The sequence below is a fragment of the Carya illinoinensis genome, chromosome 12 (assembly GCF_018687715.1).
Source record: "Carya illinoinensis cultivar Pawnee chromosome 12, C.illinoinensisPawnee_v1, whole genome shotgun sequence".
Classification (NCBI taxonomy): domain Eukaryota; kingdom Viridiplantae; phylum Streptophyta; class Magnoliopsida; order Fagales; family Juglandaceae; genus Carya; species Carya illinoinensis.
The window spans coordinates 25,203,254-25,215,314 of record NC_056763.1 but is presented as its reverse complement, the minus strand read 5'-3'; the positions used below and the strand labels follow the sequence as shown (position 1 = coordinate 25,215,314).

General features: G+C 35.4%; 2 protein-coding genes across 4 annotated transcripts; one reads left to right on the top strand and one right to left on the bottom strand.

The window, feature by feature from the left end:
- The first annotated feature begins 379 nt into the window (after positions 1-379).
- LOC122288931 (metal-nicotianamine transporter YSL1-like) lies at positions 380-4,015 on the top strand. 3 transcript variants are annotated; one of them, XM_043095763.1, is made up of 8 exons: positions 380-526; positions 710-1,085; positions 1,209-1,381; positions 1,595-1,689; positions 1,789-1,935; positions 2,026-2,215; positions 2,293-2,407; positions 2,715-4,015. In XM_043095763.1, exons 2-8 carry the CDS (start codon positions 725-727, stop codon positions 3,638-3,640), a joined length of 2,007 nt encoding a protein of 668 aa, XP_042951697.1. In that variant the 5' UTR covers positions 380-526; positions 710-724; the 3' UTR covers positions 3,641-4,015. The 3 variants fall into 3 exon arrangements, with proteins under 3 accessions (XP_042951697.1, XP_042951696.1, XP_042951695.1); XM_043095762.1 differs by having other exon boundaries at positions 422-526; positions 707-1,085; XM_043095761.1 differs by lacking the exon at positions 380-526 and having other exon boundaries at positions 533-1,085.
- Positions 4,016-4,161: 146 nt separating this feature from the next.
- Positions 4,162-10,303, bottom strand: LOC122288932 (protein HLB1-like). The gene is made up of 14 exons (XM_043095765.1): positions 9,863-10,303; positions 8,891-9,013; positions 8,629-8,698; positions 8,060-8,173; positions 7,519-7,602; positions 7,065-7,115; positions 6,841-6,870; positions 6,590-6,652; positions 6,405-6,470; positions 6,193-6,321; positions 5,948-5,983; positions 4,959-5,078; positions 4,619-4,807; positions 4,162-4,414 (listed from the first exon to the last, which is right to left on the bottom strand). The coding sequence occupies exons 1-14, from the start codon at positions 10,237-10,239 to the stop codon at positions 4,304-4,306; spliced, it is 1,563 nt and encodes a 520-aa protein (XP_042951699.1). The 5' UTR covers positions 10,240-10,303; the 3' UTR covers positions 4,162-4,303.
- Between the last annotated feature and the right edge of the window lie 1,758 nt (positions 10,304-12,061).

Here is a 12,061-nt window from a genome sequence, read left to right as displayed (position 1 = left end):
TCACACTTTATGTATAAGTATAGATATATATTCATGAATGGGTATATTTGGTGAGCATATTTGAGAGTCATATATATATACTATCATTTTCTTTCTATAAAAACAAATTTTAAAACTGACATGGTTTAATGTGATATATTAAATTGTAAAATTATTTGTATTATAAAATATATTTAACCTATCATATGAAATTATGTCAATTTGTAAATTTACTTTGAGATCTCTTTTTGGTCGTAGCATTTTCCTTTTTGAATTAAAATGCTTCTAAATTTCATACTTTTGAGTAATATTAAATACAGTTTTAGAATATGTAAATTTTGCATACTTATTATTAAAAAGAAAGAAAGTGAAATCCATTGTTAAAAAAGTAAATTTTTTCAAATGAATCCTAGACTTACCCACTTTTGAAAGGTGGGTATATATTAATTAAGGTTTTGACAAGTGGCGCTATTGCATGATAATTCTGCAGTGGTACCACACCAACCATTGTTGAATCTAGAAGAACTGAACAACAAGAAGAATCCAGGTGAGTGGTTACATGGAGACAGAGATTTCTTATAAATCTGTCTTCCTCTTTTCATCATATTAGAGTTTGATTCAAAGTTTCATGCACGGTCCACAAATTTTCTCTTATCCTTTTGCCGCCAACTAGTTGGGATTATATCATTTTCAAGCTGAGATTTCTTCTAACATAGAGAGTTTTTAGAAGATTTCTTTAGGAGCCATGAGCATGGAATTAGAAGCAAAAGAAAAGAAAGAGATTGAGGGAGAAGATGTGGGATTTCCAGCTGATGAACATGAGGGGTGGAAGAGATTCCAGCCATGGACAAAGCAGATAACAGTGAGGGGAATTCTGGTGAGCCTTATGATTGGAAGTATGTACAGTGTGATAGCCATGAAGCTGATCCTCACAACCGGGGTAGTTCCTAACCTAAACATCTCTGCTGCTCTACTTGGCTTCTTATTTATCCGGACATGGTTAAAGGTGCTCGAAAAGAGTGGTTTTGTGTCAAAGCCATTCACTCGCCAAGAGAATACCATGATACAAACTTGTGCAGTTGCATGCTATGGCATTGCTAATGGAGGTTTGAAGTTTTAATATCTCGAATTTTGCATATCAAATTCTCTAATTTTCCCCTTTTTTCTTTCCTTATTCCAAGAACTTTGATCTAATCTAGCACTTCTGTTTCTCTTTCGATGAACTGCAGGTGGATTTGGTTCTTATATTTTGGCATTGAACAAGAAGACATATGAGTTGGCTGGGGTCAACAATGAGGGGAACTCCCCAAAGAGTGTCAAGGAACCTGGACTTGGTTGGACGACTGGCTACCTCTATTTAATATCCTTTGTTGGCCTTTTTGCCTTAATTCCTTTGAGAAAGGTACATACATTCCATGGTCTCTACTCTCTTTTGACATTCTTTTCTTCAAAAATTGCAAGAACATTTTACCATGTTTGAGCAGTTTATGTTGGAAGTCAGTGGCATAAAACCTAATGATTTTCATCACCTTTGGTTCAACTCAAAAAAGAAAGCAAGCCATGATGAATTTCTGCCAAATTATCAGTGGTATAAGAATCGTTTTTCATTTTGCAGATAATGATACTAGACCTCAAGTTAACTTATCCAAGTGGCTTGGCAACTGCGGTTCTCATTAATGGTTTCCACAATCAGAGTGATAAGATTGCCAAGTACTGCAATTCTCTTAATTTTAGTATTCATCATTTTCTATCAACAAAAAACCATATAAAAATCAAACCTCAAATCGTCATGGAAACATTTTTTTGCAGGAAACAAGTGCAGGGGTTCATGAAATATTTTTCAATCAGTTTCTTTTGGGGTTTCTTTAAGTGGTTCTTCAGTGGGACTGGGACTGGGAAAGTGCAATGTGGATTCGGACAATTCCCCATTTTTGGATTGAAAGCATGGAAGCATACGTGTGTATTTTTCTTTCTTTTATGCTTCTTTTGAGCTCAACATGTTGCTGTTAGTGATCATCCTATTTAGTTGAATATTGGATTTTGCAGATTCTACTCCGATTTTAGTATGACATATATTGGAGCTGGGATGATTGTTTCCCACCTCGTAAATTTGTCTTTGATTCTTGGAGCTGTGCTTTCCCATGGATTAATGTGGCCGCTTATTAGTAGACATAAAGGAGATTGGTTCTCTGAGAGTTTGCAAGAAAGCGACATGAAGAGCTTATTTGGTTATAAGGTCTTGCTCTCTCTCAAATTTCGTATGTGACTTCTTCTATCCATAGTTGCCAATTTACACTCTTAATTTCTTTGCAGGTTTTCTTATCCATTGCTTTAATCCTAGGTGATGGGCTTTACAATTTCGCGAAGATATTGGCATGCACAATCATCAATATTCATGACAAATTGAAGAATAGGGACCTCGAAATGGGTATAACGAACAAAACAACATCTAATTAACTAGATAGTCTTGGAATGTGCAAGTTTATCTTAAATATATATTTTTTTTTCACGTGAGTTTCAAACTTATCCAATTTTTTCAAAGGGAACGCACAAAACTTGCACACCTTAAATCTGTAAAAATTATTTTCATTTCTACAAACAATAGATAACTCCAATTCTAAAAGGAGATTGGAATTGTAATTCCTCAAAACCAGTAAATAAAGTCTTGTAGGTGTTGAGGAAGATATTAATTTACGTGATTATACTTTGACATTTGGTCCTCTTCTCCCCTGTAGTTGTGGGTGGCCAAGAGAAGCCCATTGAAGTTTTGAAACGGAACCAAATTTTCATCGGAGAGAACATTCCCATATGGCTTGCAACCGTAGGATACGCCCTCTTCGCCATCATCTGCACCCTCGCGATCCCATTCATGTTCCCTCAACTAAAATGGTACTATGTAGTCTCAGCCTATATTATTGCTCCATCTCTAGCATTCTGCAATGCTTATGGAGTTGGCCTCACGGATATAAACATGTCCTATAATTATGCGAAAGTTGCAATCTTCGTCCTGGCCGCAATGAGCGGAAAAGAAGACGGCATAGTGGCTGCGCTCATTGGGTGTGGTCTCATCAAATCTGTTGTTTCTGTCGCTAGCATTCTGATGCAAGATTTCAAAACAGCCTATTTGACTTGCACTTCCCCAAAAGCAATGTTCTTGAGCCAAGTCATTGGCACAACGTTAGGCTGTGTGACAGCTCCTCTAAGCTTCTTTCTATTCTACAAGGCATTTGATGTGGGAAACCCAGATGGAGAGTTCAAAGCTCCTTTTGCGTTGATGTACAGAAACATGGCTATTCTAGGAGTTCAAGGTTTCTCTGCTCTTCCTAACCATTGCCTACAAATCTGCTACGGCTTTTTTGCCTTGGCAATCGGAGTCAATGTAGTGAGAGATATGTCTCCTCAGAAGGTCGGAAAATATATGCCTCTTCCGATGGTCATGGCCATGCCTTTTCTAGTTGGGGCATACTTTGCAATTGATATGTGTATTGGGAGTTTGATTGTGTTTGTGTCGCACAAGATCAACTCCAAGAAGGCTGAGTTTATGGTTTCTGCAATTGCTTCTGGATTAATTTGTGGGGAAGGGCTCTGGACACTTCCTGCTGCTGTTCTAGCTTTGGCCAAAGTAAATCCTCCCATCTGCATGAAATTTTTGCCTTCCTAGGAACAATTTCTCAGGGGACTTGGCTAATAACATTATATGGTGCGAGGTAATCCTGACTGAGATTGTTCAATGCCAGGTTGCCAAAAAAAAAAAAAAAAAAGGAACATCAACTAGATGGAAGGGCAAAACAAACTGTATCCGTTCTCAATCATCAATAAGAATGCACCTTGTATTGTTGTCAGTTGTTCTGGTCGGGCTCATCACCTATCTATAAACAAAACACAGCTTGGTTGGAATCACTATTGGACTAAACCATCTTTACATGCGTACTTTTATATTCCCTAGTCAGGTACACATGGGTTGTTGCTCCACAGTTGTACAGAACCTCATACTTCCGAATGTATAGAGAATAATATAGGTTTTATTTTTCTTTTTTTCTTTTTTCTTTTTTTGGTCTGAACCTTCATATGATAGTTATTGTTTTCAGAACACCTCGAGAACCACTGGTTTCCCCCCAACCAAAATTAAGAAAAATTAAGGGAGAAACTGAGGAGAGAAGAAAGAGGAACAGACTAATGATGTGAGTGTTCTCCGGTAAGATGAGGAAGAAATATGTATTGTGGACTAGCTTCAGGCCTTCTCAAATGTATCTCAAATTTTATTACACAAATTGTTAATCAACTCAACAAAAACACAGCACTGCTGATAAATATAACAAAATGATCAGCTAGTTATGATACCTGCCAGAACATCGCTCTTACCGCGTGCATAGATTGTGTAAACTAGACGGATTGCATCAAGCCATCCATCCAGGGATTCCCAGGAGTCAGCAACCTGAAGGATCAATGAGCAAAAATTATATTTATGACTTTCCAAATTCAAAAACCTAGTGGACTGATCCACCTCTTTTCATTTGAATCAAGATCCAAGCCATAATGCAAATGCAGAATTGATCTGTGTCTGACTAAGAATTATTGGGTTTGAACTTACAATGCAGGACAACAAAAATCTCTTTGGAACAAATAAGATAATGCTTACCATGAAAACTGGCCCATTGATTGTATCAATGCAGAGTCCTGCACCAGGTGGTAAAGTCAGATCAGCACACGCTGATACAGAAACTATATCTGGAACGTCAATTCTGATGGCTCTTTTGTCAATATTCACTACATCTCCCGATCTTCCAGAGAGGCTTTGTGGCACTTGTTTTTGCTCAACTTTGTTTACCTGATGAGAGGGGCAACAAAGAAAGAAGATTTGAGACTACAGAAATAATTATAATTTGCCACAAGAGGTTACCAGCCTATCAAAACCAAGGCATGATTTTCATTATCTAGACAATATTATTATTTTGCAATATAAACAAATCAAAGTATACCTGATAAAGCCCTTCATGGTTTAAAACAAACTGCGACCGCTTCCAATCATTATGAGGTGCCACTTGTATTCCTACAGGGGGTGCAGTCAGGTACCCAACTTTCAGATAAGGCAAAGGTAGCTGTCAAGAGTTGAGTTCTGTCAGTGATTCTCTCAACCAGCATCATTGAAACATATACACAGAGCCCTGCTATCATCTGAACTGAGGGACTCATCTAAATTTCATTTGGGCACCAAATGTAGCATTCCATTGTGAACAATAATCAACCGCAACATCAAGAAGAGAAGCAATGACATACTATGGGGAGAAAGAGAGAGAAAAGGAACAAGGGCGGTGGTCTGAGTTGAAGTGATATTGAATAAGTTTAGGGATGGAGGTCCCAAACTAAGGTGGGGTAAATTATTTAGCTCCAGCAAGGAATTTTACCACCGAAACAATTCTGTGATGAAGCCATGCTGGACCTAATGCAAACATGGTGAATTGAGAACAGAGAAGGAAGAGTCGACACATCGATTTAATGTGGTTTGACGTTAGACCTATGTCCACAGAGAGACTATTTTTTACTGTACTCAATAAAATTAGGATTACGGCATATACATCCAAACCCTAGCCCAGTATATAGAAATTTCCATTCCTTTGTCATATAGTGGGCCAAGAAGCCTCTGCACTTCCCAACCTATTCTTCTAACTCGGCATCAAACTAATTTTGCTCCCAAGATATGGCCTCTTACTTTACTTCTAGAAAATAGTATAAATATCTCGGTATAAATAGGAGACACAGTTGGTTAATGCTATATATTGTAAGTCACCCAAGAATGTCTTTACAGCCTAAACTTAGAATATGCTTGATTTAGGGACCTAAAGGTCAGAACATACACTTGCCAGCCATGTCAAATCACGTGCAGAATTCATAGGCCTGTACCTCACCCTAGCGCAGAACAAATTAAGAAAAGAAAGAAAAGCTAGTGACTGATCTCATAGCAACTAACCATGGAACGCACCAGCCGCAAGGCACTGCTGTAAACCTGTAAAACACATTAGAATAGTCAGTGGAAAATGAAATCAATGTACGCACCAATAAAACACCAGAGTAAGGGCAAAGGAAAATATGTTTACTGTAAGACTTTCTGAATTTCACTTCAGATTTCATTGGTCATGTTTATATTGGAGTCAAAATTCTGTTACATTAGTAAAACAACTAATATTGTCACATACAAAATAAATTCATACATACTGAATAATTTGATTTCAGTGCATGGGCAGCTGCAATGTATATAGCAGATTGGCTATACAACTCATTTGGTGAGACTTCTTTAGCAATGACTGATCCCCCAGTTCTTAATGTGTCCTCTGCTAATCCATACTGCAAATAATGACACCATTTTTACAAATTTACCACTGGAATATTGGACGTCTCAAATATGGAAGGATAAGTTACCAACTGACCAAAACAGTTCCAAGGTTGTAAATTGCTCGATGGAAGTCAAACTGCAACCGTATTGCGGCACGGAACTGCATTGGAAGACCAGTACATATTGAAAATCTTTGGACGTATCATAGGTAAAATCACATTGCAGGTTGTTCCTATACAGCTATCCAAGCACTCTGATATTTTCAAATATATTTTGTACCTTACTGATTGCAGCTCTTACGATTCTTTGCTTTTCTCGTACAGGAACAATTGCGCTGAGTTCCTAAGTTTCACATTAAAAGCATAATTTAAATTAAACTTCCCCGTATAAACACAGGAATAGACATATTTGAAAAACTGCTGAAGTACTCGCAAGTGACCAAAAGTAAGAGTAAAACTACTTAACAAGAAATAAAGAATAAGAAAGAGAAGCTAATTTTTGAGAGGAAATGTTAATGTAACTAAAAATACCTGAAGAGCAAGTCCCCAATTATTAAGTGCCTGAAACAGATTTTAATGAACTTATTACCAATGAATGTAATGTAAATGATTTTTATGTGCTTTGATGAATCAAATAAGTTTTTGAAAGGGAGAACAAATGCAGAGAAATGGAAAGAGAAGGAAGAGTATCAATAAAGATGCTGGAGTACGCCATTTGGAATCATAAATTAACTCAACAATTTTTTGGAAGATACCTGCGGACTGTTCCAATTGAGTTGGACAGCTTTTTCATAGTTCTTTGTAGCCTGCAAAATCAGATTAAGAGAATCACCGTTTAAGCACTATAATTCACTGGAAAAAGTTTTGGTTACTTGTCAATGCAAAGAGCATAATAGCTATTGTATAACACTAGATGGTAGACAATATAAGTGAAATGGGGAAGAGGGAACCGCATCAAGCATAATTATTGCCTTTTAATGTCAAAAAGTTCAGCTACTCCAATCATCAGAGCAAACCACTATATACTACAAAGTAGATTGTTTTATATCTACAATGCTCTAACATTTCAACTATTATATCCATTTACGGCTGCAAAAAATCATCTGGACACCAAAGTAGCAGGCAAAAAACTACAAAAGATGGTAAATATTTCAAAGTTATGGAAGTCAAAATCAATCGCAACTGATTACTCATATGTTGGGATAAAACCTGCTTCCATAGTTCTTCAGCCTCCTTTGTACGACCACGCATTTTCGCTCGATCAGATATCGCTATAGCCCAATTATAGAAAGCCTGCATGTAAGAATAACATGTTACTTTCACATAATATATATTTTTTAATAAGTATTCACATAATATATATTATCAATGGAAGTGATGCATTTTCTTCAGGATACATACATCATGGATAATATGAACTGCTAGGTAAGAATTTAAAGAGCGCCATTTTAGCAATGTTGATGCCCTTATATTTTCCCAGGAATAGAGAAAAATCATACTGCAAATTCCTTGGCATTTAAATTATAACCAACCACAGATCAAAGGTTATAAATACCACAGAATATGGGATAAGTACAGTCAGAGAACTTTAAAGATCCTCTCCCCCCAACCTGCCTCCCCATCCTTAGTTGCCTAGATGGCATAGGCGTTCAAGAAAGCTATCAAGCTTCCAGCTAATATTTACTTCTAAGAATTTGTATCAACCAGTTGACTTAATAAGATTGACAGCTATAGTGAGTCGTGTCCATACATCATGAAGTGTTGGGCAAAGACGGGTAGCCTCATCATACTTCCTACAGGCTTCCTCAAGCAAAGCATCCTTAGAAGGTGAAGGAGAATCTTGGCTAACATTATCTGCACTTTCCTGCATGCCAAGTGACAAAGGATCATGAGGCGAAATAAAATTCACTTAAAAAATACACTACAGTGCCTCTAGAGTAAATAGAATGTGCTTAAATATCACACAATCTGATTCGATCCAAACAAATACAGAAACTGAAGCCTTTTTAACTAATCATAGGATGAACGGCCAACATATCAAATATTAAGCACTTAAACCCATTCCATTCTACACATAATTTTTTGGTGTATGATGTTGAGCAGTGTTCTCCTTTGCGGGAATTCGTCATATCAAAATTTCACGCTACAGGAAAATGCTTTTTCACTCTTGAAATACATTATGATCATGAATAAAATCCGAAAAACCAGTTAAGCAGGTCAACACCAAAGCAAGTTGGTTGAAGTTTTTAGTAGAGTGAAAGAAAAATAAAATTCACACATGTTAATATTGTGAGAATCAAATGAGACAGTATTTCAGACCTGAAGAACCAATGCCCAGTTGTATAGTGCGTCATAATCTTCTGGGTTTCTGTCTATGGCAGAAGCATACCTACAAAATTTGAATATAGTAAAAATTTGGAACAGGACTCTAAAAGAGCTTACAATCTTGTATTTTAATAAACTTACAAGTCTAAGAAAGTGGTTCATAACACAGCATTAAGATTTTGTCAGGAATAAAAGAAAGGAACAAAACAGACAATACTGGCAAAGTTGATAATTATGAAGGATAAGATGATGATACCTCCTGGCAGCAAATGTAAGAATCCGTTGGCGAGACCGACCTTCCTCATCTACACCCGTAACACTATTGATTAAGTCCATAGCAGCATTGTTTTGGTCTACATGTTGTTGTAGACTTTCTTGACTAAACAATTGAGAAGCACATAGTAAAAAGCAAAGTTTTCGTAAAAGAAAATTACAGATAGTTATTCTTACTTGTGATAATATTAGGATGGACGATATAAAAACAATGTGTGAAAATAAAGAAGCAAACAGCTTAATAAGAAATAATTGTTACCCTGGTAATTGATGGGTATTTTGGCTATTACTCCTACTAGCAGAATCAGCTTTCAGAAAAATTTTAGTTCAGGTTCGATGCTTTTAAGATATGAACACATAAGCCTATAGAATTAGGCGTAAAAGTTGAATAATGAGGAAAGCCACGAAGTCTAATGTGGGTAGGCAACATCTAAGCATCAATAGAAACGGTTCGAATCAAATTTTTACCCAACGACGTCTGCCATTGCAAGCAGCAATATTATGTCATATCAAATTCAATAGGATATAGAGAGTGCACACATACACTTGACTATAAAATGGCAGCTACAATCAAATAGGGCGGGCACAGACCAATCTCAGTGGAGCAACCGCGAAAGCAAGTGAATCAAAAGACGGGAAAAATTATCCACCAAATTCCAGATTCTGATGATATAAAAAAACGACTAGAAATAATTGTGTCAGCGACTAGAATCAAATCAATCTTGACTGTTGGGTAGATAATTCAGATCATGAATTTATATAAATGGCTTAGAGATAATTTCATTAATTCTACATGAAGTAAATTAATTTTCAGTAAGATTTAATTCATCGTGGCCCATCGTCTCGCAACCTATGAGCTATATTCAACCAAGAAATATGTTTATCAAGCATGTTTTGGTGTTAATTAAATCTAGAAAATGTTATTAGTCGGATGCGGAAAGGGAGACTGGCTGACCTATAAGGTGAGGGGGCATCTGGACCACTCTCATCTAGCTCGACGCCTTTCAATCCACCGAGTAACTCCCTCATCGTGAAAGTTCGGCTTCCTTCGTCTTTTCGCAGCTCACGCTGGGCGGGTGCGTTCGCTGCGGAGTCATCGGCCTCATCAGATATGAGCGAGCTTTGTTTGAGTTCTTCGGGCTGAAGATCTGCATCGACTGCCACCGGTGACTCGAGTTTAGGCTCCAGCACGGAATCCGATACCGCCGGTTCTATTTCTCGTTCAGGCTCCGACGATTCAGGTTCGGTTTCCAGTTCTAAGTCTGCTTTCAATTCTCGTTCTGGCTGAACTCCGTTCTGCAATCCAGGTTCCTCTGCGGTGGTGGTGGACATGTTGACAGACAGATCTATTAGACTGTTACTGTCGCAAGCGAGGGCAGGAAATGGGAGTCCTAGACTCCTAAACCTCTCTTTAACTGATTTCGCGGTGAAAGTGAAAAGTGAAAAGAAAAATATAATTATAAGTATAATTGTGTATTAATTTGTGTATTAATATGATGTGATTGGTTAAAAAGTAGATTTTATTAAAAATAGTGTTAATTTAAATTTTAAATATGAATAAATCAGTATTGGTATGCAAATTAGTGCGCAATTACGTTTATATGTAGCAAAACCTTTATTATTATTATTATTATTGTGATTTAAATTATCACCCTTTCATAGTCACTTATATAATATACTAGGTAGAAGTAACGTGCAATGCACGTTTATCTAGTTTAATGAAATAATTATTTTAAAAAAAGATATATATTTTAATTCTAAATCTCAAATTTTAAAATCTTCATCAAATTATAAGTGCAGATAGTATTTTTTTTTTTTTGAAATCAATTTGAGAAAAAGTTTAAAATTTAAAATTTTGTTTTATTTTATTTTTTAATTTTATAGGATAGTGGTCATATTTCAAAATTTCTTAACAACAACTTATGTTCTAAACTTACTTAGAAATAAAATGATTATTTTGAATATATTTAAGATGTGATATCCTTCGTTTAAATGCATGGTTTAAACTTTTTTATACTTATATTTAGAATAAATATAAAAAAACTTGTTCAAATATGATTTTTTTCAAAATGCTTGCCATTATTTTCATTTTTAAAATTTTTTTTAATAGTAAAGAAAGTAATTACTAATGACTTTGTTTTTTTTTTTTTTAATATTTAAAGATGTTTAAAAAGATATAATTGCATACAAGAGAAAAATCACGAAGGATATATTTAAAGATGTTTACTAATAAGGGCTTTGTTGGTGATTTTAAATAAAAAGTTACAAAAACTTCAAATATTATGCATATTCAATGATTCATATAAGTGGCAATACATGTTTCCCAGCAAAAAATAAAAAGTGGCAATACACCAAACATGTATTTGAGGTATTTGAGGACTATTAACCTCTTTTACCAGCTCTAAGCCTAACGCAAACGAGGCCAAAGTTTATAAAAGTAAAAAAATTATATTTAAAAAATATTAAATTTAATTATAAAATGTGTAAGTCTCTTATATTTTTATTATAAGGAAAAAAAAAACTAATTGTTTGTTGGTAGATTATTTTATGATTTTTAAGGTGTGAGATTTATTTTAATATGTTTTCTTGATATTAATTATTGATTACATTTAAGTTACTCTTTGACGTTTTAAAATCTTAATATAATTTTATGTAGAATTGATATATTAAGTAGAAAAAATTAAAACTTAAATTTAAGAGAAAAAAATATTTTAAATTGTTAATAAAATTTTATGCAAAATTTACACATTAAGTGAAAAAATTTAAACGAACTATATACTAATACATAAGCAATGAAAATTTTACAACATTTTAAATTTTACAACATTTTAAATTTAATTTTTCATATTTTAAATTGTTAATAGAATTATATGTAAAATTGAAATATTAAGTGAAAAAATTTAATTAGGCCGTGTTAAATGACGCCGTTTTAAACCCCTTAACCCACCCCCATCCCTAACCAAAACGGCGCCGTTTCACACCACAAAACCCTAACTATAAAAGCTCCTCAAACGCCCCTCCCTCCCCTTTTCGAGAGTCTTCTTCCCCGCCCCCCTTCTTCCCTTTCTCTCTCTCTATCTGTCTCTCTCTAGGTTTTTCCCCTTCTCTGAGCGTTTTCTCTGTTATCTTCTCGTCCCCTTCGTGTGTGGTTCTC

Bases quoted from the DNA above. Each gene is read 5' to 3' on its own strand.
- LOC122288931 (XM_043095763.1), top strand. From the start codon at position 725: ATGAGCATGGAATTAGAAGCAAAAGAAAAGAAAGAGATTGAGGGAGAA. The intron at 1,086-1,208 runs GTTTGAAGTTTT...GATGAACTGCAG, and splicing joins CTATGGCATTGCTAATGGAG to GTGGATTTGGTTCTTATATT. The intron at 1,936-2,025 runs GTGTGTATTTTT...TGGATTTTGCAG, and splicing joins TTGAAAGCATGGAAGCATAC to ATTCTACTCCGATTTTAGTA.
- LOC122288932 (XM_043095765.1), bottom strand. From the start codon at position 10,239: ATGTCCACCACCACCGCAGAGGAACCTGGATTGCAGAACGGAGTTCAG. The intron at 9,014-9,862 runs GTCAGCCAGTCT...TCAATTGTTTAG, and splicing joins GATGCCCCCTCACCTTATAG to TCAAGAAAGTCTACAACAAC. The intron at 5,079-5,947 runs GTTAGTTGCTAT...AACTCTTGACAG, and splicing joins TGCGGCTGGTGCGTTCCATG to CTACCTTTGCCTTATCTGAA.